Source organism: Lampris incognitus, chromosome 11, assembly GCF_029633865.1.
Source record: "Lampris incognitus isolate fLamInc1 chromosome 11, fLamInc1.hap2, whole genome shotgun sequence".
NCBI lineage: Eukaryota > Metazoa > Chordata > Actinopteri > Lampriformes > Lampridae > Lampris > Lampris incognitus.
Genome location: NC_079221.1, coordinates 10,668,164 through 10,681,194, shown reverse-complemented (window position 1 = coordinate 10,681,194; position 13,031 = coordinate 10,668,164). Strand labels below are relative to the sequence as shown.

The following is a 13,031-nucleotide window of genomic DNA, read 5'->3' as shown; positions in this document are numbered from 1 at the left end:
GAAACGAAAAGCTTAAAACATGGCGTTTGTCCAAAACCTTCGACCGTCAAAAAGTTGTGCCCGCAGTAAAGCGACGCAAAAAAGAAAAAGTACAAGTCCTCCCACCTCCTGGTTGAGTTTGGGTCCTGTGGTGGTGGCGTGGGTTAGGTTATTACGGTTATAGGTGTGGGTTTGGTGTGGTTAAGGTGTGGAGGGTGGTCGTCCCTTAAAAACGCCTTCTAGTGACGTCTGTTGGGTGACTGTCACACTTTGCGACGGTCGCAGATTTTTGCGTGCGTCGACTCATTGGACGAGACTGTGGCTACTTTCTGAGAAGACACACATGTTTATTTATCTATGTATCTGTTTATTCATCGGTAGACGCGTTGTTTGTGTCTGTGGTTACATCGCGCACCCAAGGGGGGACGCCATCTCTGTTCTTCCTCCACCCTCTCTTGCACCTGTTCGGGGGCGGGCCCGTGATGTCATCTCGAGGTGGGGGGGGGGGGATGGGGACTCGTCTTCTTCGCCGGATCTCAGGGAGGAGGGAAGTTAGTTGGTCTCGGACGCAGTGAAAGTACTCGTCCGTCAACACCAGGAGTCCGCCGAGCCGGGAGCTTTAGAAGGCCCGGCACAGAGGACGTGCAGGTTGATGCCGCCTGTCGCGCAACGTTTTTGTTCATCTAAATGTTCACCTTTCCTGTCCCTCGGGAACTGACGCGCCTCAGAGGACAGTGCGCCGCGCTTCCGCGACGGGACCGGGATGGCAACTATGGTGTTGATGGCGGCTCTGCTCTTCTACCTGTCGACCGGTGAGTTTGTTAACTCTTCTGTGCCCATAAGGGACGTTTCTTAATTCGGTTGAGGGATAAAGGCCCCGCAAAACCCACTTTGGGGAAACTTTTGAAAAGTAAGCACGCCAGTAAGTTAATCATCGACAGATGTAAACAGGACAAGGGCGACCCTCCGTCACGTGACTAAACACTGTTAATGACGCCTGTTAATAACCTGTTTTACATTACATTTACATCTCCTCGTTTAACAGATGCTTTTACCCAAACGACTGACAAGAGAGACACCAATTATCGGATAAATCTACCGTGACTAGCTGGTATCACAGAATACTAACTACATAGTCACCATATCATTGTAGTACTATATGAAGAAGTACATTTGCTACAGTCATATCATAGTGATGCTATGTGAAGTAATAGTTGTACATTTGCTACGCAGTATTCCTATCACAGTAGTACTATGTGAAGTTGTGCTAGTAGTACATGTACTACATAGTTGTCAGATAGTAATATATGAAGTACTAACTAGTAGTAGTAGTACATTTACTAAATAGTGATCATATTATAGTAGTTATTATAGTAGTGGACACCCAGCAGGACTAAAAACAAAACCTGTCAAAGGGCGGATGGGTTCCTCTGGAACCAACGGCCATCCATACCTGGAGAGGAGATAGGGACCACCAGGTACTCCTCCTACTGAAACACAATGATGACTCAACCAATGCTGAGGCATCAGCTGTGCTCCTACGACCTCCATAGGTTACAGAACTGATGATGATGATGATGATGATGATGATCTGAAGTAGTAGCTGCAACATATTTTCTCCATAATAATCCTATCATAGTGTCACTATATGAAGTAGTACATTTGCTTCATAGTAATCATATCATAGTAATACGATAAGATGTAATAAAGTACATTTGCTAAATAGTAATCATATATCAAAGAGTGCATGCCATGTTGAGTACATTAGGTGTAAGTGCACATTAGGTAACCAAGAATCAAAATAAAAAGTACAATTACATTGCCACATATCAGTATGACAGGCTGTATTGTAATTGTATGAAACATACAAGTTAAGAAAGTTTCCTTTTGATCTTCATACTGACAAAAGAGAAAACTCCATACAGACTTACAATCCCTCACGCAAATAATTTTCTTCGTGAACATGTTGGCCTGCCAATAATGTGGAGTCTCATATCTGCAATGCTGATGATTGACATCTGTAAATACATGTTAATAATAGGATATTGGAGAAGGTATAAAGCAGGTGTAGCGCAGTAGATTGTGACCGGTCGGATGAGATTCTTACCCATTAAAGAGCAACATGCTTACATTTCATCAAACTAAACCAAAAAAACCCTTTAAAGTAAGAGGACTTTGTCCAACTTGTAATGTACCCATAATTCTGTCCCTACCTTATTATAACACCCCCCCATGTTAACCCCATCTTGTCATCCTGCTGCAGAGACACTGTCCATACAAGTGATTGTTCCAGAGACTGAGAGGAGTACCGCTCTCTTTGCGTCTGTGATCCTCCGTTGTGACTACTCCACCTCTGCGAACCCTCAGGAGGTGCTTGTCACCTGGCGGTACAAGTCCTTCTGTAAGGACCCCGTCCTGGAGTACTATTCCACAGGTGAGGCCCCGACTGGGCAGATGCAGCGGTCCCAACATGCTGTAATAGTAGTGGTAGTAGACCTTTATTTGTCCCCGAGGGGCAGTTGGTTTTGCTGTAGTAGCAATAAAAAACAACACAGGCCGAAACACACAAGATAAAGACCACACATAAATAAAATAACACATAAAAACATGAATAAATGGTGAACAGGTGAAGCACAAAATGTACAATAGTAGTGAAAAAAGGAGGGAGAAACGGGCATGGTTGGAGATGTGCTGATGCTACCTGTACAGAGTTGAGCAGTGAAATGGCAGAGAATGGTGTGAAAGAGAATTTATATCTGATAGTTTTGGCAGATGATTGTCTGAAGCAGGAACCAGAGGAGAGAAACTTAAATTCTAAGTGTAGAGGATGGGTAATGGCAGATAGAATGGATTCAGCTTTCCTTAACAACTGTTTGTTGTACAGTTCAGATAGACTTTCCTGCTACTGACTTTCGTCACCCTTGTTAATGAGTTTTTCTGTTTGAGGTTGAGAGATGCATATTAGCAGATAAAAGAAAAAGTGAAAACTGGCTCAAAAAATGTATAAAACAATGTCATCAGGGATCTGTCAACGTGGATCTTGGCTAGCTTCCTCAGACAAAAAAGATGCTGCTGACTTTCTTACTCAGTATATCTGTATTCCTATCAAAGGTCATCTTATTGTCAATTATAATGCCCAAATACTTACAAGACTCAACAATCTCAACATCTTGTCCGTTAAATATAGTGTTTGCAGGATTTGGGTGGTGACATCTGAAATCAATGCACATGCCCTTGGTTTTTGTCACATTCAGTTCTAGAAAGGCTTCATTACACCAATTCAAAAAATAGTTTAAAGCAGGACCATTAGACATTTCAGCATTGTTCAAGCAGGCTCACTATGACTGTATCGTCTGCAAACTTCCAGTTGTGATGGTTGTCAAACTCGCTACAACATTCATTGGTGTACATAATATATAACAGAAGAGAGCGGATGCAGCCTTGAGGGGAGCCAGTTGATGTTCTAGACAGTCCAGAGAGATGTTCATTTACTCTCACTCACTGAGTCCTGTCAGTGTGGAAGTCCAAAATCCAGCCCACATTGTTGGAGTCCAACCAAAAGTACTCGCTGAGTTTTGCACCAGCAGGTGTGGTCTTGAACACGGATGCAAAGTCCACAAACAACAATCTAGCATGGTTTTTACTACCCTCTAAGACTCAGAGATGGCCAACATGATCCAGAAAGGGCCAGTGTGGGTGCTGGTCTTTGTTCCAACCAAGCAGTTACACACCTGAGTCACAAATCAAGATCCTGAGCAAAGAGTATTGGTTGACTAATAGGTGTGTAACTGCTTGGTTGGAACAAAAACCTGCACCCACACTGGCCCTTTCTGGATCATGCTGCCCATCCCTGCAAGTGCCAAGTGCTTATATATGAAGTTGAGTAGTTATAGTAGCATCCTGCAACCCCCTGTTGGTTCGATATGCAAATTGTAGAGGGTGAAGGAGATGTTCAGTCCTGCCCTTTTTATCAGTTCTTCAAGTGACTTAATAACTAATTAGGTCAGGGCCACAGGTCTGTAATCGTTCAGAGTTTTGGGGTGGCTATTTTTGGCAATGGGAACTATTGTAGATTGTTTCTATAAATTAGGAACTCTCTGTTGACAGAATGACAAATTAAAAATATAATGGAACACAGAGCCTAATTGATCAGCACAGTGGATCAGCATACGGCTGCCAGTGTTGTCAGGGCCAGGTCTTGAGTTGGTCTTAAAATGCTTAAAAATATTTACAAGGCTGTCACGACTGTGGGATCCACTACCCGGAGATACCACCAGATGTCAACCTTCACCCATTCGAGTTAATTTGACACCCCTGTTATAGCCCTTTTGCCACGATTATGACTCCGTTTGTGGCTGCGCTTACTCCACCCTTCAAGGTTCATATTTTTCTTGCATTGAAAGTATTTTTCCGGGCGTCCAGGTTGCGTAGCAGTCTATTCCATTGCCTACCAACATGGGGATCGGGCGTTCAAATCCTCGTTACCTCCGGCTTGGTCGGGCAACCCTACAGACACAATTGGCCGTGTCTGCAGGTGGGAAGCCAGATGTGGGTATGTGTTCTGCTCACTGCAGTAGCGCCTCCTCTGGTTGGTCGGGGCACCTGTTCGGGGGGAAGGGGGAACTGGGGGGAATAGCGTGGTCCTCCCACGCACTACGTCCCCCTGGTGAAACTCCTCACTGTCAGGTGAAAAGCAGCGGCTGGCGACTCCACATATGTTGGAGGAGGCGTGTGGTAGTCTGCAGCCCTGCCCGGATCGGCAGAGGGGGTGGAGCAGAGACCGGGACGGCTCGGAAGAGTGGAGTAATTGGTCGGATACAACTGGGGAGCAAAAGGGGGGAAAATCAATAAAAAAAGGAGAAGGTATTTTTCCTTTGTAGTTTGAGTAGCTTCTTTTGTGTAAACACAACATCCATTGCACGTTGTCCGTCTTGGGAGAGAGATCCCTCCTCTGTTGCTCTCCCTGAGGTTTCTTCCTATTTTTTTCTCCCTGTTAAAGGTTTTTTGTAGGGAGTTGTTCCTTATCCGATGCGAGGGTCTAAGGACAGGATGTTGTGTTGCTGTAAAGCCCCTTTTGAGACACATTTGTAATTTGTGATAGTGGGCTAATTGACTTGACTTTATTTGACCTTCTCCCCTTTTGTGTATACATTTTCAAAGTTTATACATCCTTAGTTGTGTACTGCCGTTTGTTTGTTTCTCAAGTAAAGACCGAATTATTGTTTAAAGTCTGGTTTCCGTGTTTTCTGCAGTTGGGTCCAACCCCAAACCGAGGTCCAAACCGATGGCATAATCCTGTGTTTAGTGTTATTTTTAGTGGCGATGTCATGTTTTTGCGGCTGCGATGTGACATCAGTGTGTGAAGTTTGGGCGGTGTGTTCAGTCACACAGTCCATTTAGAGACTGGTGGTACTTCCACTGGTAGGTAATACTGAATGATATGACCTTCTGTCAGCAAGTCATGAAAAGTGTTCTTGAAATGTCACGGAAAATACTTTCCTGAAAAGGGTGGGAACCCTGTACCAGTAGCCTACACAATCTCTTTTCCAGTGTTTGATGAGATACAAACCACAAACCCGTGACAGGGTGTTGGGCACCCAAGACTCATCGATGCTCTACGGTAACAAAGGCTATCCCAAATGGCCCGAACCGACAGAAGGTGTTGTATGGCAAATGTCAACGAAATTTTTAATGATGGTTATGGGAGGAATGTGTCTCAATACACAGTGCATCGTACCCTGCTGTGTATGGGGCTGTATAGCCGTATACACAGCAGGGTGCCCATGACCTAGGAGCAATGGAAGAAGGTGGCCTGGTCTGACGAATCACATTTTCTTTTACGTCGTGTGGACGGTGGAGTGTGTGTGCTCCGTTTACCTGGGGAAGAGATGGCACCAGGATGCACTATGGGAAGAAGGCAAGCCAGCGGAGACAGTGTGATGCTCCGGGCAATGTTCAACTTGGAAATCTTGGGTCCTGGCATTCATGTGGATGTTGCTTTGACACGTACCACCAACCTAAACATCATTGCAGACCAGGTACACCCCTTCATGGCAACAGTATTCCCTGATGGCCGCGGCCTCTTTCAAAGAGTTAAAGGTGTTGCCTTGGCCTCCAAATTCTCCAGATCTCAATCCAATCAAGTATCTGTGGGATGTGCTGGAAAAACAAGTCCAATCCACAGCAGCTCCATCTCGCAACTTAAAGGACACCTTCAGAGGTCTTGTGGAGTCTAGTACATTTTCTGTTCTATGCCCGTCTGCCATTGTCAGGTTGTTCACCTGTAGGTGCTGGTTACAGTGGGACTGTTATGATGGGACGTTAGCGTCCTTCATCTTTTTATTCCTCCATCCTTCATCTTTTTATTCCTCCATTTTTAGCCTATCAGGCAGCTCTGCAGCTGGGTCAGGACCCCGCCAATGACTGTCCAGACCGCCAGCGCACCCTTCGCACTGTCATCCAGAAGAGGGGCAGCAATGAGGCGATGCTGGGTTCAGAGTACCGAGAGCGCAAGATAACCATGCAAAACAGTGAGTTTAACATCAGCTTCATAACTATTTTACTTTTCCAATCAACCATGATGATATACTGTATCATTACTGTATCAAACCCTGGACCATTTTTGTGAGTTTGCTGACATCTACAGGTTAAAAAGATGTGTAAAGGTCAAAACATAGCAGGCTGGTCTTGTTGTCTGTGATGTTAGCATAGCAGGATAAACACAGCTATGACTAATAACATTAATAATGGATCTGTTGGATGTAGATGTGTCACTGTCTGTCTGTCTGTCTGTCAGTGCTGATAGGTGTGCTGGCACATCTAAATGCAGACCCATCCCTGATACACACTGAGATAATAATATACACACAGAATACAGCCTCTTCTCCAAGGCGAACAGAAAGGTTTGTGGGTTTTTTGTTGTTGTTGTTGAATTTGTTGTCACGTATCAACAGAAGCTGACCTTGTCATTACTGAGGTGATGTGGTGGGACAACGGTGTGTATTTCTGCTCCATCGACGCTCCTGGTGACACAACAGGAGACTCGGACCGGGAAGTCAAACTCATCGTTTACCGTAAGTTGTAATGCAGAGCAGTAGTGCCACTTCTTTTCTTTTTTTTTTGTGTGTGTGGGGGGGGTTTCTCCCCTTTTTCTCCCCAATTTTAGCCGGCCAATTTCCTCATTCTTCCGAGCCATCCCGGTCGCCGCTCCACCCCCTCTGCTGATCCAGGGAGGGCTGCAGACTACCACATGCCTCCTCCGATACATGTGGAGTCGCCAGCTGCTTCTTTTCACCTGACAGTGAGGAGTTTTGCCTGGGGGACTTGGCATGTGGGAGGATCACGCTATTACCCCCAGTCCCCCCCCCCCCGAACAGGCACCCCGACTGACCAGAGGAGGTGCTAGTGCAGCGACCAGGACACATACCAACATCCGGTTTCCCACCCGCAGACACGGCCAATTGTGTCTGTAGGGACGCCCGACCAAGCCGGAGGCAACAGGGGGATTCAACTGGCGATCTCCGTGTTGGTAGGCAACGGAATAGACCGCTCCGTTAACCGGATGCCCGACTCTCATTCTTTTTGAATGAATCTCTGGCATATAGCGTGCTCAAACACCCATGATATTACCAGCATCAACAAGAACAACGGTCTTCAAGATTTGAGCTTTATGGTCGCTGGAAGGTGCTGCAGCGATAGCATGGCTCACCCAAAAGCCTTTTATCAATCTACCCTGGTGCATGACGACTCCTTTCTCCCTACATTGCTTCAGACTGGCTGACCGTCTTATTCATCATCATTGGTGCCTTGCTGCTGATCATGCTGTTCTGCATATGCTGCTGCCAGTGCTGCCCACAAAAGTGCTGCTGTTATGTCCGCTGCCCCTGTTGTCCACAGACTTGCTGCTGTCCAGAAAAAGGTATTTACAGAGTACTGAAAGCCCCTCCTCTTAAATGTAGACATCAATCATAGTATATGAACCAAGTAGATATCAATCTGTGTATTAACCAAGCCTTATGGGGGCGCCCCGGGGACTCACCTGGTGGAGCTTGTACCACATAAGGCTGAGTCCTTACCGCAGCAGCATGGGTTTGAATCTGGCCTGGGCCCTTTGCTGCATGTCATCCCCTCTCTCTCCCCTGCCTTTCCTGTCTCTCTCAGCTATCACTATCTAATAAAAAAAAAGAAGCAGAAAATGCCAAAAACAAACAAACCAAGTCTTATACCCACTCTGACTCACCCCTAGTGGTGATGCAGCACAGGATGTTACGAGACGCTCAGAAGGCGATGACTCCCTGGCTGCATGGTCAACCCATATATGCTCCCATCAGCTCTAACGTCTCCTCCCAGGGAAACCCCATCCTCTACTCAGGTGAGAAGCACAGCGGCATAAGAAAGCCTGCTGCAGAGGTTTTGTTAAAGTGGCAATCTTGAATATTTCCAGTGTTAGATTATTATCATTCTCTAGTTGACTATTATTGATGCTTGTTGTTCCACCAAAGAGGAAGTTCTGCCTCCTTTCCTCTCTGATAGAACAACCACTGCTGACTGAAGTGAAACGCCTCAGTTCCTGTCATGGTTCATATGCACAGCTTGAAGTTTTTTTCACGGGAATTGTTGCACCGACACCATATGTTAAAATACAAGTGTTGTCAGAAGCAAAGGCTTTCGTGAACTGAGAGTGAGCAGATCCGGTGTTGCTTTACCGTAGTGGGTGATAGATGGTAACGAAACAGACATTCGTTTATATGAAAAAGTTTGAGATGATCACTTTAAATCTACTTTGCTTACGCTGCCGGCAGACATGCTGGTTACAACATCCTGCCTTGTGCTATGCTAGCTAGTTGCTATCTTCACATCGCAGAGGTCTGAAGTGCAAGCTTTCTTATTTTTGAGGCTCAACAGTTTTGCACCATTTCCCAATTGTTTCTGCAATGAAGATGAGTATCTCTGCCAGCCTATTGTTAATAATGCAGATGTTAAGCTGTTACTTTATTGATAATGGTATGTATATATTGGGTTCTGGGTGGCACGGTGACACAGTGGTTAGCGCGGTCACCTCAGCAAGAAGGTCCTGGGTTCGAGCCCCGGGATAGTCCAACCTTGGTGGGTCATCCCAGGTCGTCTTCTGTGTGGAGTTTGCATGTTCTCCCCGTGTCTGTGTGGGTTTCCTCTGGGGGCTCCGGTTTCCTCCCACAGTCCAAAGACACGTAGGTCAGGTGAAATGGCCGTACTAAATTGTCCCTAGGAATGAATGGGTGTGTATGTGTGGGCCCTGTGATGGCCTGGCGGCCTGTCCAGGGTGTCTCACCACCTGCTGCCCAATGACTGCTGGGATAGGCTCCAGCATCCCCACGACCCTGAGAGCAGGATAAGCGGTTCAGATAATGGATGGATGGATGGATATTGGGTTCTCTGAGCATTGCTGGAAAAGTTTAAAGGAAATGAGCACACGGCTCAGTAGGTCAGTGGTAGTCATTTGGAGGCGAGTGAATGCCAGTGAAATAATAGAGACAATATGATGAGATTGCACCAGATGATGTTGTATTGTCAGTGTGTTGTCTTCACACGACCAGTGAGGACAAAGTAATGGAAAATGTTGTTGTCTTTATTGTTTCATAACTCTGTCTTTTGCTGTGTCACATCAGTTTGTTAGGACCAAACTATAAATGAAGGTCGGCGCCGTCTCTCCAAGCGGTTTGTTCTTAAAAGGACCTTGTGTTCTTGTGGCTTCAGGCTCGATTTCAGACCATCCTGCCAAGCAGAACTTTGCTATGGCTCCCATGGGACTGTCACCGGTGCCCTTCCAGCAGCAGGCCCCTCCTCCTCCTCCTCCTCACCGTGGTTCCCATAGAAACACCAGTGCACATGGCAGCGTCCAAGAGACCAACCAGGTGCTGGACTACCTGGAGAGCCAGATGAGGGGCATGGATGGTGGGGCCCTTCAGATGCCTCTGCACTCGGTCCAACATCTGCCCCCCATGGCGGTGGCCCACCCTCCACAGCCTCTCCCCCACACAGTTCCCTTCACATCCAGACCCCCCAGTATGCTGTCTGCCCTTGATGAGATGGGATTAAGGGGGGTGGAGAGGAGGGTCATAACTCTGCCACCAATCGTCCAACATGGGTACAGCCTCTCCCCCCGCAGGGGCGACAGAGGGGGAGAGAGAGCTCGGGGTGACCCCAGAATATCCAGCCAGTCCAGTGGGAGTTCAAACCGCACTGGTGTAGGAGGAGGAGGGGGACGTCGCCACCGTGACCCCCGCGGACATAGAAACCCCTCCCCACCCCAACATGGGCTCCTGCGGGGCTACAGTGACGACTCTGAATGGGAGAGTCAGCGGAATGGAGGTGCACGTGGAGGCGGGAGGCCGGAGAGAGGAGGCTCAGCCGGCAGGAGGGGAGGCGGGACCAGGCCTCGGTCCCGTAGCCGTGACGACCTGATGGAGGACCTGCGGCGCGTCATGCCACGGCGGGACAGGAGCTACTCGCCCCCCCTGCGCCGACAAGGCTCCTGGAGCTCCGACGACGACGACAGCAGGAGAGGAAGAGGAGGCAAAGGGAGGGAATGGTCAGAGAAACCTCCCAGCTACTCCTCCATCGAGCTCAAGCCAGGACGCAGCAACGGCAGACGGACCTACGACCGCTTCTCAGTAAGATCCACAGACGAGTGTTGAGCTGAACACACACGCACACACACACACACACACACACACACACACACACTCTCACACACACACACACACACACACATACACACACTCACACACACACACACACTCCATCATATATCAGCTTGCATTTGTTATTTTCCCTCCCTCCATCCTGCTTCTTTCCTTTGTTTGTCTGTCTGTCTTTTCTGTCTGTCTCACTTTCTTTTTCTGTCTCTTTCAATCCATTTGTCTCTCTTTCGGTTTGTCTTTTTCTCTGTCTGTCTCTCTTTCTGTACGTCTCACTTTCTTTTTCTGTCTCTTTCCATCCGGCCGTCTCTCCCTTTCTGCCTGTTTGTCTCTTTCTGTTTGTTTCATTGTCTGCCTGTCTCTGTCTCTCCCTGTCTGTCTCTTTCTGGTTGCTTGTCTTTTGCTCTTTGTCTCTTTCTACCTGTCTGTCTCTTTCTGTTTGTTTCAGTGTCCATCCGTCTGTGTCTCTCCCTGTCCATCTGTCTCTGTCTCTCCTTGTCTGTCTGTCCCTTTCTGGTTGCTTGTCTTTTGCTCTTTGTCTCTTCCTGCCTGTCTGTCTCTTTCTGTTTGTTTCACTGTCCATCCGTCTCTGTCACTCTGTCTGTCTGTCTGTCTCTTTCTGGTTGCTTGTCTTTTGCTCTTTGTCTCTTTCTGTCTGTTTATCTCTGTCTCTTGTCTGTTTTTCTGCCCCATTTCCCGCCTGTCTGTCTGTCTGTTGCTGTCTGTCTGTCTGTCTGTCTGTCTGCGGCTCATTCTCATTTTTACTGACCCTTCAATTTTCTCTGTCCCTTTCTCTTGTAGGATAGAAGCTCCCGTAGTGGCACCAGTGTAGTTATCTGAAGCCCGTCTGGCTTTTTATTTTTATTTTTATTTCTATTTTTGTTCGATTCATGTTTGTTTTCACCAAAATGTGACAGAAGACGGTCGGTCTGACCCCTGACCCCCAACCTCGTTCAAGTCAGGGTTGTAAGGATGTGGTTGTGGTGACGTCTGCCCGGTGTGCTGAAGTTTCCTGTGTAACAATATAATGTTGTTAGGACACTGCACTGTATGTTTATAAAAGCAATTAAAAGGCTGGTTTTACGAGGAGAAACCCAGGCGGAGGCGGCGGCGGAGGCAGTGGCGGCGGCGGGGGCGGAGGCGGCCATTGATAAATCGCCATATTACACGTGGAGTCTTGGACTAGTGAGTGAGGATAATAGTTGTTGTGTCCTAGTTGTTCAAAAAAGTTTTTTTTTCTCCTTTCTTTGCATGGGAGTGTGTTTTTGTACCCGGTGGTGGAGAGACGTGTGCAGAAGTGAACGTCTCGATCGTTTTGTTTTTTATTTTGTTTTTTACTCGTTTGAAGTTTTAACAAGCAGAGACCATTTGAACACTTTGTCAATGCTGCAGGTAGCTGATTGTCACGTGTCGGTGAGCTGTCAGTGACCAGGTTTCATGTGTGCGTTTGCCTTATCTTACGCTCTGTTTAATGTGTTTCTGTCTTCGGCAACACTCGTTTGGTCGAGCACGAATAGCATTTAAACGCAACTGTGTCATACCCGCACAACAGAGGGATGGATGAAGGAGTCAAGCCGTCGTACCCGGACCACTAAGAGCTGGTCAGCTCCACAACACAAATTGTCCTAGATGTGTGTTTGTTTGTTTTTTTGTAATTTAAGCCGAAGCAGAGTTGAGTTGTAATCACATGTTCATTTTCAATAAAAAAAAAAGTTTCAATGTAACTTAATTTGTGCTCAGTGGTGGTTTTTCTCCGGAGGCCGGCAGCAGCCGCTTTGCCTGTTGTCGACAGGTGATGGTCCCCCTCGCTCCGACTCGCCAGGCTGCAGCGGCCGGCGGGACATAAACGCTCCTGCATGTCGCTGTGTGGGATGCAGCTTCCACTTGGAGATGTTTTTAAGAGGCCTTTAAGTCTCCCGTCACTCAGGAAACCGCTCGCAGCCTGCAAGCTGCAAGATAAACCTCCCAACAGAAACGTCTTCTAGATTACACGGGTTCCCAGTCCACCCAAGTCCATGAAAACAAATCAGAGAGAAATACAGAAGAAGAGAGATCTATCTGCAAAGGAAAGGGAGTTGGTTTTCAGTTATGTCAGGTGCTGAGTGTTGTTGATAGTTAGGCTTGTCTGACGGTACTACGTGGCTGGACAACACTTGGTTAACAGCAGCTGGTGCTGAATGTTGGCTGCTGAAGAAGATTTATTTTTACATCCATCCATCCATCCATCCATTATCCGAAACGCTTATCCTGCTCTCAGGGATGCTGGAGCCTATCCCAGCAGTCACTAGGCGGGGGGACACTCTGGACAGGCCGCCAGGCCATCGCACAGGGCCCACACACACACACACACACACACACACACACACACACACA

General features: G+C 47.3%; 1 protein-coding gene across 2 annotated transcripts; it reads left to right on the top strand.

Moving 5' to 3' along the window:
* Positions 1-520: 520 nt before the first annotated feature.
* Positions 521-12,372, top strand: ildr1a (immunoglobulin-like domain containing receptor 1a). Of its 2 annotated transcripts, XM_056289377.1 has the most exons (8): positions 521-791; positions 2,243-2,413; positions 6,360-6,509; positions 6,933-7,052; positions 7,751-7,897; positions 8,225-8,350; positions 9,715-10,631; positions 11,460-12,372. In XM_056289377.1, the coding sequence occupies exons 1-8, from the start codon at positions 743-745 to the stop codon at positions 11,496-11,498; spliced, it is 1,719 nt and encodes a 572-aa protein (XP_056145352.1). In that variant the 5' UTR covers positions 521-742; the 3' UTR covers positions 11,499-12,372. The 2 variants fall into 2 exon arrangements, with proteins under 2 accessions (XP_056145352.1, XP_056145353.1); XM_056289378.1 differs by lacking the exon at positions 7,751-7,897.
* Positions 12,373-13,031: the final 659 nt, after the last annotated feature.